Source organism: Acanthochromis polyacanthus, chromosome 2 (assembly GCF_021347895.1).
Source record: "Acanthochromis polyacanthus isolate Apoly-LR-REF ecotype Palm Island chromosome 2, KAUST_Apoly_ChrSc, whole genome shotgun sequence".
Classification (NCBI taxonomy): Eukaryota; Metazoa; Chordata; class Actinopteri; family Pomacentridae; genus Acanthochromis; species Acanthochromis polyacanthus.
This window is the reverse complement of record NC_067114.1, coordinates 34,585,523-34,602,207: the sequence shown is the minus strand read 5'-3', so window position 1 is coordinate 34,602,207 and position 16,685 is coordinate 34,585,523. Positions and strand designations below refer to the sequence as shown.

Here is a 16,685-nt window from a genome sequence, read left to right as displayed (position 1 = left end):
CACTCATGCAAACCCCTATCATCATACTCCCACATTCATCCTTCACTGTCAGGACTGTGCATTCACTGCTGGAGTCCTGGCCAGGTTCATGTCAAACATGCTGGACTCCATCTGAGCTGCACAAATTTATCTTAGTTTCACCTGATCAAAGAATGTGCTTCTAATATTCAACAAGTTTCTTTTTCTGCTCTTTTGCAAGGTTCAATCTTGCAGTGTTGTAGCAAAGGTCAAGCAATGTTGTTTCCTTGGACACTGTCCATGGACAATGTAGTGATGCAATGTCCCTCTCACTGTCAGAGCTGTCACAGAAACTTTGAATTCCACTGAAAACCCCTCTGCCAGATCAGAAGTCCTTGTCCAACTATTTTCCAGAGTCTGTGCGCATCATCTTAAGGAGGATTGCTGCTTTGGCTCAATCTATACTTACTGATTACAGCGGTTTCCCTTTGTATTTATTTAGTCATTGATCTTTCTGTATCCCTTTCCATTGTGAGGTGTCCCTGATCACATTTTTTTTCCAATTTATTTAGAGACATAATACAGACATGCAGGAAGAACAGCCCATAGGTCCAAAACTGAGAAAGCTCTAGTGTCCTGTCCACAGATGTTTAAATACCCATGTTCATACAGTTTGGAAATCACAAGCCAAATAAGTTTTGTTTGATTGGTCACAGGTTTTCTACCTTGTGTATCTGTGATCATCGGTGTATTTACTTTTCTATTTTGGGGCCAGTATTTTTCGAATGTTCTTTCTAAAGGGTTTGTTTTTGATTGTTCATAATCGAAGATACATTGTCCACTTAGAAATAATACATGTATTGAAGTGATACACCTTTGCATCATCTGACATTTACAGCGATATTGGACAAGTTTTAAAAATTACTTTAAAAAATGCAGTCTAAACTATAAACTATAGTGGCTTATAACAGATAGCCAATAGTGTGTGTAGAATAATCAGCCCTTTAAAACACTTTCGGACTCTGATTCAGTTGATTAAAACAACATGGTTGTAAAGTACCTCAACATTTAAGAGCTCAGGAACTCTCAACCTGTGAACAATGTTGGCAACAGATCCATTGGGTCCTGTGAGTTGCAGAGTGAGTCTCTGTGGGTCAATCTTGTTCCGGCATATCCCACATTTGCAGGTCTGGATTATGATCTGGGGAGTTTCCAGGTTGGGTCAATGCCTTCGGCTCTTTATCAAGTTCTATAAGCCGTGATGGCCACTGGTCTTGGGGAGAGCTATCCCCATGGTGGATGTGTTTGGTCTATAATAATGCTTGTTTGTTTGTTTTTTAATAAACCTGCACATTGAAAGATTATTCTTTATTTTGTTCTACAGTTTTCTGCTGTTCAGAACAAAACTGCCCCAGGAAAGGATGAACAAGAGTTCCCTCTGCTGCACGGGATACGTTGATGACAGAAATCCACAATTAAAGGCATTTCACAGTAGTGCTTCTGTGAGTTAAAGTAGCAGGCACATCTCCACATAAGCAGTCCGAGGAGACTGTGTGAATTAGGCCATCATGGACAAATTGCTGTAAAGAAGTCACTTCTAAGAAAATAGAGAACTTGATGTGTGAACTGTGCCAAGGAACACAAGGACAATAAATCAGTTGAAATCTGGACCTCCAAAAATCTGTCGATGAAGAAGTCAGGTATATTCTTCTTGTGGTGTCCTTCCTCTTCAAATGGACTTCTCCATTTTTAGTGGATGAAACGCACTAATCCCAAGAGACACATTCTAGCCTGCTTAGTCTATACACGTTGTACCTACTAACATGCATGCAGGCATCATATTTACCATTTTGCTGTCTGAGTTTAGCATGTTGACAAGTTAGCATCAGACGATTAGCACTACGTCCAAAGTACAGTATGACAGCTGTTCAATGATTTCAGTCTGTGCCAAAGTAGTGGACAGAACAATAGACTGACTGACAGACAGCCAACCACACATCAGCATCTCCACAACCCAGTAAAGCAACTTTGCAGCTATGGAAAAAATCATTTTAGGTAAATCAACAAATAAAACAGTTCATAATTGTTCCTAATGTCTGGCAGTCAGGCAAGTTATTTACGGCAAATATAGAGTATAAATGCAGTAATAGAGAAAAATACTGCACATGTGGATGACTTAAAACAGCAAACATGACAAAATAACAACAGTAAATTCTATCAGACGATGTCATGTCTCCAGTGATTGCAATGTTGAACTGTCTCTCATCTGATGTGCTTCAGTTCCTCCTTTTCTACTGACAAACAGTCCTTCAGCTGTCTGTCCGGGTGTGTTCCTCTGCAGTGTCTGATGTAGGTAGCCATTATAGAAATCAACTGCTGTCAGTCTTTTTTTCAGGACTATGGTCCTGAATCCCACCCAGCCATCCTGGAACACAAAACACATAATCAACATAAAGGCTGGAGCCACAAAAAATTTGGAATGACACTAATCATTTGTTTGTGGAGGACAACATAGGCACCACTTTGAAAATGACCCAATCAGAAAAATCACTACATAGGTAACTGGTGATCTGGGTGTATTCTCAGTGCTATGTGAGGAACAGAAATCTGACTGAATTTTTGGAGATTTTATTGTTTTGTTTTTCCCCAAAAAATTCAATAATAATGGCTTCTTAGAAATGAGTGTAAAGCTACCTAAAACACAATGATCTATAGCAGTGGCATGTTAAACATTAGAACAGTAGACAGATAGCAGTTAGAAATAACTGAAATATCTGGACAAACTGTCTGAAATACAGCTTTGTAAAAACAAGTGGGCCGTCTGAAGAGCATTTTCAAAGTGCAATAGAAAGTTCCAGAACAGACAGATATTTCAGTGAAGTGGGTTAATGTTGAAGGTAGGAGGTAAGTCTTTAAGTGCTGCCAAATATACACTATTTTATTATGACAATTATTCATAAAATTTGGCATATTTCTCTGTGTGAATTCAACTGACTGTCTGGGCTGGCGAACCTGCCTGAATATATTCTTGGACTGTGATCTCATAATGTAGTGACAGTGGGTAGTCCAAACTATAGCCCAACACCTTAACTCTGAACCCCCAAAAGACACCAGCAGGTTTCAAGGGCATGTTAACCTTAAACAAAAAGCACTGCTAAAATTACACCCTTTATCAGAGTCAGATTCTGGATTACCAACTTTTCGATGATCTATCATACATGATGTGCAAAATTGGTATTTCCAAGATATGAAAATCAATTAAACATGTAAGTAGATGTTAGTAAAACATCAGTAGTATGTAGAGTTGCCATTTTCCATTTTTGGTAACATGTGGACACTTGGAAAAATGTTGTACATGCTCGCTCCATTTTTTTTTTTTTTTTTGCAATATGAAAATCAAAGAAATTTAACTTCAGTTTTGTTTATGGCATTCTAGCTGTGTCATATGGCACAGAACATATTTTAAATTCTCTACACTTCTGGCCATGGTTGTGCTGTTTCCTCGGAGGTGCAGGACTTTACATTGTAGTAACAAATGAGAAAAAAAGTGAATCTTTGTGGCTTTTGAGTAATTATCAATGCAAGTTAAATTTGGTCAGCTGACTATATTACATATTATGCTGCACACGTGCCATTTCCAGTTTCCTACATGCCAACATTTTGGGTGAAAATTGAGACCGTCACTGCTCATAGAATTTAACTGTCATTAAGAGGAATCTTAACCATTTCTCACACCCTTCCTGTGGATGTGAAACTGTCCTCTTGTAGTCCTTCTCCTGCTTTGATATGACATAAAGACACGTTGGCCATGTTTGTCAGAAAGTATTTACTGTCAAATTACTCTTAATGTACCTGGTTTATTTTGCACTGTACAATGACTTGGTGGCTAGCACTTTCATCTTGCTGCTAGATCCCCGGTTCGAGTCCCAGCCTTCCCGGGATCTTTCTTTCTTCTTTTCGCATGGAGTTTGCACGGTTTCCCAAAATAGGTGTGGATGTGAGAGTGATTTGTCTCTATGTGTATCCCTGAGCTAGACTGGTGACCTGTCCAGGGTGTCCCCTGCCTTCGCCTGAAGTCAGCTGTTATAGACTTCCTCACTGTAATTCTAATGAGGATTAAGCAATGTATCAATAATGTATTGATGGTCTATTTTGCAAATTAGCATAGATCTATTTAAACAAATTGTTTTAAGGTTGTGATAAGCATGAAGAAAAGAAGGTGACTGACAGTACTTAACAGAATACGCTGTACAAACCTTACAGCAGACAGCCAGAGTATTAGACTCCTTCTGGAGGCTCACTGAGCCAGGGATCACTGTCCTCCTTTGATCTGTATGCAACATAAGAGGGATAAACAACAGTGGAGGGTCATGTTATTCACATCATACATTATTGGAGCAGCATACAGCAGAGCAATGGCAAAGACACACACAGACACATGCACATGTATGTCAAATCTCAAAACCATCTGGCTCCCACACAGAGAGTGTGCTCTCTGTTTCTAAAAATATTCCCATTGAGTGGTTTACTTGTAAAGAACAACTCAATATTCCCTTCAAACTGGTGAGCTAAAGGAAATTACCAAAAATGGCCACATCTATTGCAGATATTCATAATTCAATTCTTGTTAGAAAGCACATTTCACAATTTTATTCTTCCAGGACAAATGACTCCCCTTTTACAATTCATTTGTTTCTCATTACTCAGATCTACAGTTCAGTTACAGATATCTGCAATGCACATTGTAAATATCTGCAGCCGAATTATTACTAGTTGTAGTTTCAGTTTCAAACATCTACAGTTTATTTCTGACTAGTTGTGGGTCACTCCAGAATTGGAGGACATTTTACATCCCATTCATCAAATTTCAAATAATCCATGTAGAAAATACTAAAACATGCAGTTGCGTAAATTTTTGTCCTGAGACCAAATAAAAATAAAAAAAAACAGGAGAAAAGAATGTTTGAAAATACTTTTAAAAAAAATAAGTCTGGAGTTTTATTGATGTCTCTTGTTATCATGGGAAGAAGTTAACCAACACAGTATTTTAAACAATAATTATTATGCATGGCACCTGTGTCCTACAACATGCACCCTATCCTGTTAGCATAACTTTTTAGCTGGTAGAAGAAGAAGAAAACAGTGAATCCCATGGAATGCTGGAATTGACATCATCAAACAGTTTTCCAAAAGAATGGGTAGAGCAAAGCTATGTCCTCTCTTCTATTTTTCATAACTTTGTCAGCCTTGATTGAATGTCTCACTCTACCTCATATTACCAGGATAAGACAAATTCTTTTAACTTTTTTCTTGATTTTTTTCCATCAGTAAATTTATCCTCTTGGTCAGCAGTAACAACTAGCTAAACGCCTAGCTTCTACTCCTGAGAAAAAGCTAATATTAGCATGGATTAGCAACCCTGTTAATGTGATTAGAGTAGTGTTAGCAAACAACAAATAAAACATGGAATAAGAATGGTACCATTGATGTATACGCTGAGCCAATCAAGCCTTTGATATATTTTCATCTGTTTTTGTTTTGATGAATATGTAGCAAAAAATGGAAAAGAAAAGGTTTATTTTTCAAAGATTTTGTAGTCCAAATGTCCTCCAATTCTGGAATGACCCTGACAACTGTAATTATAAAAGACTCTGTGAAGGCCAATCCATGTATAAAAAAAATGATGTCTCATGCTCTCTGAACCAATTTTTATGCTACCCAGCAAACTCAAGCCTTTTTTTTATTTGTTGAGCCTTACTGATCAGTGGTTTTCTTAGAGCGACACAGCTTTTTAGTCCCAACCCTTTGAGTTTCCTTCACATTGTACATGTGGAAATCCTCTTACTTTCACCATTAAACATAGCCGTGAGTTCTACTGTTGATTTCCTATGATCATCTAAGAGTTTGTTCCGAACACATTTGTTCCTCAAACATGATGGTTCGCCACTATCCTTCAGGTTTTAATAATGCATTGGACAGTTCTTGACCTGACTTTAGTAGTTTCAGATATCTCCTTAGTTGTTTTCGTTGCTTGATGCAGGCCAATAATTTGACCCATTCTGAAACAGACCACGGGACATGTTTTCCGACATGGTTGTTCAAGAAATGAGAAGCTACTCGCTGCATCAACAAGGGCTAAATAAGTCGTTGCCAGCTGAAACATATTCAGCACTGCAGTAACTACCCAATAGAAGGCTCTTACCTATTTGCTTAGTTAAATCAAAGTGGCAACTTCTTTTTGGACAAGCAGTGTAATAAATCTCAAACTTACCCGATAATGAAATGTGACATTTTCCTACAAAATCCAGAAGTTTTATTGTCCTGCCCATCCATGTAGTCCTCAAAGGTATCTGATGACAGAGAGAAAAACTATGGTAAAGATTTTCAACCATCTTCATGACAACAGTCCACATCAGTTATTCACTGCTCCTTACCCGAGATCCAATAGCACGATACAGACGATCGATTTGGTCACACGTCTGTTCCTCCCACACTATCCAGCTCATGGACGTACTGACTTTTGGGGCTATTGGGGGAAATTAAGGTCAAATTGGGATGATATTTTCTTTATTCTTGTTTAGAGTGATTGTGTCTTTGTAGTCCAGATGTACATACCAAATGTTGCACCTATCTGTCCTTGCTCCCTTTTATTTGCTGTTCTTTCAGACAGTGTCCTCAAAGTGTCAATTAGCTGCAATCAAGAACGCAAATACAGCAACTGTTATCATGCTGTTAGTAAAAAGGATGAGGTCACCATCTTCCCCCATGCAAGTTCCAACAACTCACCAGATGTGCTCCTTTAGTGGCAAGAACAGACCCAAGCTCATCAGCAGTGCAGTTTCTAGACACCTGATGAAGCTCCTGATTAAGAATGGGGCCAACATCAAACCTGGGGTGTGAATACATATTTAATATTGATTATGTTTGAAATCAGCAAAAAGACTGAAAAAATAGCGCAAAGTTTACCTTTTGTTTACCTGTGAGGGCGGATCTGGATGATCGTTACTCCTGTCATGGTGTCCCCATGTAGAATGGTGTGGAAGACAGGTGCTGGACCTCGCCACCTTGGCAGCAGGCTGGGGTGAACATTCAAAATCCCGCTGCAATAAAACAGTGTCCACAAAGGCAGATACGCAATTTATATACTGTTTTTAATTTCATGCTTAATGTGGAGACTGTATTGTATGTAAACGTATAGAGTTGTTCCATAAAATGTATGTAAATGAATATATCTGATACTCTACCCATACATTTTGATTAGAATTACTCATAATAACAATAATATCATTATATTATTGTTACTAATATAATAATAATAATATTACATTACCATTAAAAACAATAATAAAATAATAATAATGATAATATTGTTATTATTATATTGTAATTATGCCTTTAACAATAATTCAAATTTATGGAAAGAATGTCAGATTTATTCATTTAAATACATTTTACAAAGCAGTAAAGTGTCCAGAAAGTGAATGGGTCTGAATGCTTTATGGAACAACTCTATATGTTTACATACGTAGACATACAATACAATCTACATAATTATTATTATTGTTGTTATTATTAATATTATTAGTATTAATAACAATAACAACAACGACAACAATAATAATGGAATAAAGAGCAAAACTAGCCTAGCTGCACTAGACAACCCAAGACAACGAATTTAATTCTCTGCCAGTGTCGGTCTAGTTACCCTCGGTAAGCTTCGAGGTTGGATGCTCCTAAAACTGGCCGACGAATCACCATGAAGTGTAGAGTCAGAAGGCGGGCGTAACTAAGTGACGACAGAGGCGCGACGATTCTGACAGAAACAACCGGAAACGACCATAGAAACAAGGATAGACAAGAAGATGGATGCGCACAATAAATAGTTCTCTTTCGACTCGGTTTTGGCCACACCCTTAAAAGATTTGAAGCTAAAATTCAACTTGAAAGATAAACAAAGGACGGCACTGAAGTGTTTCATTCAGAAGAAAGACGTATTTGGACTTATGCCGACGGGATATGGCAAATCCTTAATATACCAGTTGGCTCCGCTGGTAAATAAGGCTTCACCGAACTCCCGCACCCTCTGATTTCCGGCGCTCTAGGAACTACGTCAGCCTATTCGTTGCATTGATTGGTTGTATACCTACCCAATTGCTGCAGAGTGATTTGAAAGACAACCTTTTAGCCTGCCTCCCTCCCTGTCGAGAGTTCCTAGACCCTTGCGTCTTCAGACCTGGGTCTAGCGCGGCTAGGCTAGCGCAAAACCGTTTTTTTTACATGTTTTTACAAATTTCTTAAAAATCCAAAACTGACTCTTATTTATCGAAATCATTCAGATGGTTTGCTGTGGTTGCATGCACTCTGTTTCATTTAATAATCCTTGAGATGTTCCTAGAAATTGCTTTGAGCCCACCTCTGGAAAACTGAATGGAGTGGATGTGTTTTAGAAATACACACACCTGTGTGTTTTTAATTCACACGGGATGTATGAATTACAGACTTGGCTGTCCAGCCAAACTACATGAGCAACTAGGTCAGATCAGTGGTTGTCTGCTGAGATGGAAGAACATGCAACAACCATGTCAGAATCCCTCCATCATATAAACCTTCACGGTAAAGCAGTTAAACAGAAACCAGTCTGAGTACAAGGCAGATGACAGCCCACTTGGTGTTAAACTGCATTTCACGGAATCTGAGATTAAAGTTAATTAAATAAAAAAAAACATTCTGTTGTCATGGGGATAATGTATATACAGTGAGCACTGTCATAAAGGTGCATTTAGTTAGCTCTGTTTATTATTCTTTGGGAAATTGTCTTCGTGCCTGTGGTATTATTTTAGCTGAAAAATGCCTGATGTGACAAAACACTTGCAATTTTTGTATCTTTAAATGTTGGCTGCAGTAACTAAGTTATTGGTGGTGTTAAAAATTGCTGGACAACCCTTCTATTAAATCACACAACCTGCACCATGAGCAGTCATTTGATCAGACAGATGGAAAACTGCGTATCCACAACTACAAACCACCAGTACTAGTTCTAGCACAAGGCCAGAGCTGAATCGGTAAACTGGTTTGTAAACCAGGATGGGTAGTTTCAGGCATTTTCAGTTGCTATTTCACTGTTCACTTTTGATTTCTTTTCCGAATACTGTTTTCTTAACAACTGTGACCCACTGTAGCTATCCAGAGATCTCTGCCATTACTTTACAATACAGTCAAGTATAATAACTGACAGAATCAACAGCTGTAGATAAAAAAAAATAATTCAAACCCTTGTTCTGGCAGTTTTCAAGGTAAGTATACACTACTGTTCGAAAGTTTGGAGTCACCCAGACAATTTCATGTTTTTCAAGAAAACTCTCACTTTCATTCATGTGCTAACATAATTGCACAAGGGTTTTCTAATCATCAATTAGCCTCTCAAACCGATTAGCTAACACAATGTAGCATTAGAACACAGGAGTGATGGTTGTTAGAAATGTTCCTCTGTACCCCTATGGAGATATTCCATGAAAAATCAGTCATTTCCAGCAAGAACGGTCATTTACCACATTAACAATGTCGACACTATATTTTTGATTCATTTAATGTTATCTTCATTGAAAAAAAAATGCTTTTCTTTCAAAAATAAGGACATTTCTAAGTGACCCCAATCTTTTGAACAGTAGTGTAAGTGATCTCCAGTGGCAGACACGAGATGCCTTTCTGACTGCCACTGGGTTTAGGTTCAGTGTGTACTGAGACCAATGTCACAACATCTGTGAGATAGCATGACTTGCTCTGGAGTACGTGATCTCTGCAGCCAGACCTGAGCACAGCAGAGCAGCAGTCCACAAGTTTTGACGTATCGCTCAATGAATACTCACTGTGGAAATTTGTTGATCAGTCTCTCAGGAAGTAAAGCGCCAAAGGACACAACTACCCCAACGTCAAACCGTCCATCCACATCGTCAGGGGGCCAGCTATGGACTGGAAGCTGGTTCTGCTGAGCAAACCTCCTCACTGGGACATCGTCACTCAAAGTCACAACTTCTAGGTTCTCTACCATCCTTTCATTGGAGTTCCTATAAAAGAACACAAAGTTTACTAGACCTGGACTAGACTATCACACTTGATCAGTGGTATCGATCAATCCGAGTGTTAATAACATATTAAATTATAAGCTGTACTCATAAACTGAACAGTTCTCAAATCGTATTCACATCAGAGTAATAAATACATGTGAGACAACTGCAAATAAAGACAAAGACATTTTGTATTTTTAGCAGGAACCTATAGTCAAGCCCAAATTACTCCTATCATATTGCCATATTTTGACTTTAAGTGAATTTTTATTTATCCAGAAGGTTTCTTCTGGCAAGAAAACTCCATGAAAAAACAAGACAAATAAAGTACTGATAAAATGCGACTATTTAATTATTTATCTAAAAAATATTGGAAATTATTATGGTATTATGGTGACTTGCATTTGATTAGTAACAGACCAGGGAACTATTACATCAGCTGTTTTCAGTTTAAACTCTTTGGTTTATCAAGATGCTCTAAAACATGCTAGAAGCTACCAGGACCATTTGGAATGGTAAAGAGGCTACGTTTTCTCAAATGTTTGTACCCATTTCATGGAATATGAATCATTTTGGACATGGCATTTGTGATAAACATGTAAAACAAAACTAAATAATACAAATAATTAAACAGTACCACTAATGCCTCTGACTCAGTGTTTTATTGTCTTCTATAATTTCTGCCCAGAAGAAGCCTATCAGTCAAGTAAAGTTACCACTTAACATAAACACTGGGAATACCGGTTTCATGACAAAAATAAATAGGAGGGCACAGTTCGTAAGGGCTAGATTGTAAACCTCTCCACCTGTTTTTATCTGCTCAGTCATAACACAACATTATGTCTGTAGTAACGGTAAATATTTTACATTTCTTGCAGCCAAATTATTGTGACCAAAGAAACGCAGTAATAGCATAATCAGGCCTGACACTGAGGAGGATTATAGGAAGTAAAGTGTCCCCAAAGTCTGGACACAGAGACTACCGTTCAAAAGTTTGGTGTCACTCAGAAATGTCCTTATTTTTGAAAGAAAAACTTTTTTTTCAATGGAGATAACATTAAATTAATCAGACTAGATGTTGTTAACCCCTTGACACGTACTGTCGCAAATTTGTATCTTTCACTTTCATTCAGACTGCAGCTGAGATAGCACATCCATTCCCCCAATGCTGGTTTGTACATACTCAATACGTACCTCGGAACCTTTTGCAAGCACTGGTTTCTCATACAGTAGGACCAGTCAGAGTGGGATATGAATTATTATAGATCTGTTATTATTATTATATATCTGTTCTATATGTAATAGACAAATTAACAATCTCTACTTAATTTAGCATCAGCTGGAAAGTAAAAGCCCAAAAAATGATAGTGTTTATGTAACTGTAAATAAATTCAGGCATGAAGGAGCAAATGTGGTAAATGACTAGTCAATCTGGAAACAGACCATTTTTCATGGAATATCTCCATAGGGGTACAGAGGAACATTTCCAGCAACCATCACTCCTGTGTTCTAATGCTAAGTTGTGTTAGCTAATGGTGATGAAAGACTCATTGATGATTAGAAAACCTTTGTGCAATTATGTTAGCAGATGAAGGAAAGTTTTCATGGAAAATATGAAATTGTCTGACCCCAAACTTTTGAATGGTAGTGTTAGCAAAAATACATATTTTAAAGAAATTAAATTTTTAACAAAATATAATTCAATATTTTATTTTTTTCAATAAATTGAACATAATATATATTTTATAATGAATCAAATACACACTACCAGTCAAAAGCTTTGACACACCTTCTTATTCAATGGGTTCTATTTAATTATTTTATACATTGTAGACTAATACTGAAAATATCAAAACTATAAAAGAATACATATGCAACCTTGTTGTAAACAAAAAAGTGTTCATCTTTAGGATTAATCTACAATGGAGAAAATAATATATATATAAATAAAAAGCATTGAATGAGAAGGTGTGTTTGGACTAGCAGTGTACGTTTAATATAATAGCCATATTTAATCTGTGGAGGCAAAAAAAAAGATCATTAAGATTTCCTATGCATCTAGAATTTAAGGACTCCCTTTATATTATCCGTTTCTGATGTTTATGCTTTCTGTGTTTGGTTTGTCCAATATTCTTGTTACTATTTAGATACTCTATTATAGTAAAAAAAAAAAAAAAAAAAAAAAAAAGATTCCCAGACGGCTTTTATATATAAAATTATGTTACAGGTATGATCTTTAAACGTCACGAATGAAATCAAGTCATTTCAGTCACACTGAATCACTTTTTGGCCTATATAAAACTGTATTATCTGAGCTGAATTGGTCCTTTGGTAAAAAAAAAAAAAAAAGACTGGATTGGTTATAATCTGGGGCACAGAGCAGGTAAAATATAACAATGACATAAAATATTTGCAAAACAGATAATTTCTTCATGACTGTTTGATTTGGAGAAGACCGTCTCTAGCTGTAATGATCCTTATATTAAATATTCCAGGTGGAGCTGCTTTGCTGAGGCTCCACCTGGAATATTTGACCTACTCGTGTACACACACTGAGATAACTAACGCAATGAGATATTATCTCTGTCACTGGAAGGAGAGCAGCAGGTTTCTTGTATAGAAAGTCGCACCTGTCGGATGTGAGGAGTTTCAGAGACTCCACAGCGAACTGATCAGAGCCGAAGAACATGAGCCTCCACGGAGGTCTGGATGAAGAAGACAGAAACCTACAGATCCGCTGCCGGTAAACATGAGCTCCTGTCCGGACACAGTAGGGCTGCAGGAGGACTCCTGCTGCTTTACACCACCACATGGTAACATCAGCGGTAGCCTCAGGTCGAGATGTGTCCGAGGTGTCAGTACTGACACTGGGGTATCTGTGTCTGTAGTTTTGCCCCATTCACGGTGTCCACACTGGGCGCCGCCATGTTTTACGTCTTCTTCTTCTTCTTCTTCTGCTCCTTTCCAGCAGAGCAGGTGCGGTTTGGCCCACTGCTGCCCCCTGCTGGTGCAGTAACCTGAACACCAACTCTATAGACCTGCATCGGGATGCATGGGTCTGAAGGGGTGTAAGGAGTACAACTGGAACACCTGATGGGTTTTATTTTAAAAAATAGTAACTCCAAAACCCTAACCCTTTACAAAAATAGTTCTGTTTCTCTACTAAAACTTCCCCCTCCTCTCACAAGCTGTCAAATGTCTTCTCCCTCCCCCCTAAATGATAATGTCACATGCCTACAAGTGCAATATTCACGGTGAAGTGCAATATTCATGCTTAACTGCAATATTTATGGTTGTATAGAATGTTCATATCTCTGCTCTATAATAGCTCTTTTGTATATATTTCGGTTGTATATTTTTATCTGTGTGTAATGTTGCTTTATATAATTCATCTTTTATTGCTGCTAATACAGAGTGCCAAACTGATTTCCATTGTTTTTTGTGACAGTGACAATAAAAAACTGTTCTATTCTATTCTATTCTATTCTAAAAGCAATGAATAACAAGAAAAGCACTTTGAGAGTGCAGTACTCCACCAAGACTGCACATTGTATGATTTCCAATGGAAGCTGATGTAGTGTTCACTTGTAGTCATAGTTACAGTGATGCTGTGCTGCTATCTCGCAGTGATACAGAAGTCTTTAATAAATCTGTGGGTCCAGACTGTAAGCTGCATCACCGCCAAAATTGAATCACTTGATCCATGTATCATTTCTGACCTTCCCTGAAAATTTCCTCCAAATCCATTATTCCATTTTTGAGTAATGTTGCTCTCAGAAAGAAACACTGACTAAGAAACAGACAAACAATTATTATTCCTCCACTGTGTTCCTTGGTGGAGTAATAATATCAACAGTAAATAACAGCAGTGAGCACAATCCTGTGCAGTATCCCTTGGATGTCAACTGATTCTTAATTATACCACGTTTAAGTAGTTGCATTAATTCTAAGTTAAACATTAGAATATTTGCTGTTATCTAAAATGAAAAAATAGCAATTTCTGCAAAGACATTCTGACAATCTTCACACACATTTTTTTCAGCAGCTCTTTCCTGGAGGGGTTGTGTTGTCATAGTTTTCACTTTCCTCTTCCTTAGAAACTCTGAGCTGTGTGCTTTGTATGGTTATTCTGGTGGCATATTCTTCTTCAGCCAAGCTTCTGCAGACTGGTCCTCATCTTGTCAGCAAGTATTTTAATACATGTACAGACATTTTTTGAGGCATTTGACATTTAGGTGATAATGCTTAGGGGTGAATTCTTGAATACTGGTCATATTTTCCACAATTAGCTCACAAGTATGAAGGCTGATTTTGTTCCAGATATATCTGTGTCTGGTAGAAAATGAACATTCTACAACAACATTTAACTTCAGTACATTACTTTATGTATGACAGCAGTTATAATAGCAACATTTAAAAATAGTCACTTTGTTAAATATTGAAAAGCAGATGCAAAGAGCACGAACAATGCAGCTGGAGGTGACACAAGTGATAGCAGTAAAAAATCTAAAAACAAAACAAATAGGCAAAACACATGAGTCATTTCCACATTTCATCAGTCACTCACAGAGGAGGCAAATGTAGTTGTGGTCTCCTTTGGTGCTGATGGAGCAAGAAATCCACTGCTTCCCAACCAGGACTTTAAATATTCAAAGCAGAAATGACTTAGTCTCCTCTGTGTTTTTTCACTTTGTCTCTCTCTGCTTTTGTTCTGGTAAGATTTTCCAATGAAGCATCTTGAGATATTTTGTTTTCTGTGCCGACTTCTTGTACAAGTTCCTTGATGAGAATGGCGCTAGATCTGGTTCTCTGCATTATGACCACTGACAGGTGAAGTGAATAACATCCATCATATTGTTATAATGCAATGTTCTGTTGGGAAACCTAAAGTCCTGACAATCCTGTGGATGTTGGACATGTACCACCCACCTAAACATTGAAGGTTAAGCAACCCTCTAACCCCACAGTCTCTCATGGCAACAGCAGTCCTTGATGCCAGTTTCCCTCAGCAGGATAATGCACCCTGACATGCCTCTAATATTGCTCAGGAGCGGCCTGGATAACTCGACAAATCTCAGGTGTTCACCTGGATTCCTCACTACTCCCCAGATCCAAATTTTATTGAGCATCTGTGGACTGTGCCAGGATAAGCCTGATCTAGGTAGGTCCCACCCAGAAAGGGGACCAACACAATATTGGGCAGGTGGTCATAACCTTATGCCTTATGATTGTTATGCATAATATCTGGAGTATATTTTACAAATAACTGCTCTAAGGGCAGTTGGCCTGTATGATTCCAGTGTTGACCTTATTGGCAGTTTTCCACATCAGAATAACCACAGCACTCAGCTGGGATTAGACCTTGTTCCTATGCTGTATTAATCACAGATAACATCTCCTTAAATGCCCAGTCACTCATCTGTTTAAACATCTCATGTCATAGGCCATGTCTCCCGGGGTTGATATTATACCCTTACTATACTGCCTAGTATACTTCATTTCATACTTAGAAAAGAATACAGTCATCATCATGATCAGGGTTTATTGTCATCTTGTAGCTGTGTGAAGAGGCCCATAGAAGTGGATGGTATGTCATGGTCTTCTTACTGCCCCAGCTGTCACAGAACCTCTGATTTCCACTGGCAACCCATGTGCCCAATGAAGCCACTGCAGGCCTGTTTCTCAGAGCTAGATTGTTGCTGTCACGACAGGAGTATGATAACTGAGTTTCAAGTGTAAACCTTTTCGAATGCTAAATACAGTTCAGAGCTCATTATAAAACCATGTTCATCCAGTTAGGTTGAGAGAAAGTCACAGGCAAACTGAATGCAATTTCAGGATCACATCTAAGTTGTATGTCAGGATCATAGGTGCATTCAAGCTCGTTGTATTGAGATTGTTAATTTGTGACCGTTGCTTTGAATTGTTCTTGTGAATAAATATACTGTTGTCAGAAACAATTATTGTAAGGTGATTCAATTTAGAATAATTTGACATTCAGAGATATTGCACAAAGGTGTATTAAGGTGGTAACATTGACAAACAATACTGAAGTTTGGGGTCACTCAGAAATGTGTTTATTTTTGAAAGAAAACCATTTTTTTTCAATGAAAATAACATTAAATAAATCAAAAATACAGTCTACATATTGTTAACGTGTGTTACATGCCCTGTGTGTTGGTGTGCTGCTTTGTGTTCTCTCTCTCTCTCTCTCTCTCTCCAGGCTCCTCTGCTGCTGTGAAGGTGTGGCAGGTGCTGGTGTTTAGTCTGATTGAGCAGGAGAGTACATGTAGCAGGAGAGAGCTGTGGTCTCTCTCTGTGGCCTCTTCTCTCAGCAGTCCTGTGTGGAGCAGTGGTGACCTGTCGGCTTTGTGGAGCTGTTTGTGTCCTGTGTGGAGCAGTGGTGACCTGTTGGCTTTGTGGAGCTGTTTGTGAGCTTTGCAGGCCTCCAGTGGCTGAGGAGCCTGCACTAGTTTGGTAGTTTCCTTTGTTCTTAGTGTTCTTTGGCTTTTTAGGTTTACCAGGCAGTACATGGGCTTCCCTGTGGCTTTAAGTTGTTATCAAGTTGTGTAAATAAACATTCATCACCTTTTTCTTTTCATAATTTGTCTTGATTTTCTTTATTTAACCTGGGTTTTAAATCATTGTTACTTTCTTCATCCC

General features: G+C 38.0%; 1 protein-coding gene across 1 annotated transcript; it reads right to left on the bottom strand.

Annotated features, from left to right (window-relative positions):
- Positions 1 to 1,311: 1,311 nt before the first annotated feature.
- Positions 1,312 to 12,989, bottom strand: mtfmt (mitochondrial methionyl-tRNA formyltransferase). The gene is made up of 9 exons (XM_022211201.2): positions 12,653 to 12,989; positions 9,825 to 10,022; positions 6,936 to 7,058; positions 6,745 to 6,847; positions 6,574 to 6,649; positions 6,393 to 6,484; positions 6,230 to 6,308; positions 4,215 to 4,288; positions 1,312 to 2,383 (listed from the first exon to the last, which is right to left on the bottom strand). The coding sequence occupies exons 1-9, from the start codon at positions 12,919 to 12,921 to the stop codon at positions 2,186 to 2,188; spliced, it is 1,212 nt and encodes a 403-aa protein (XP_022066893.2). The 5' UTR covers positions 12,922 to 12,989; the 3' UTR covers positions 1,312 to 2,185.
- Positions 12,990 to 16,685: the final 3,696 nt, after the last annotated feature.

Coding starts and splice junctions, on each gene's coding strand:
- mtfmt (XM_022211201.2), bottom strand. CDS start 12,921: ATGGGGCAAAACTACAGACACAGATACCCCAGTGTCAGTACTGACACC. Junction 6,650..6,744: donor CCACTAAAGGAGCACATCTG/GTGAGTTGTTGG, acceptor TCTTGATTGCAG/CTAATTGACACTTTGAGGAC. Junction 4,289..6,229: donor ATGTCACATTTCATTATCGG/GTAAGTTTGAGA, acceptor TGTTGCATACAG/ATCAAAGGAGGACAGTGATC.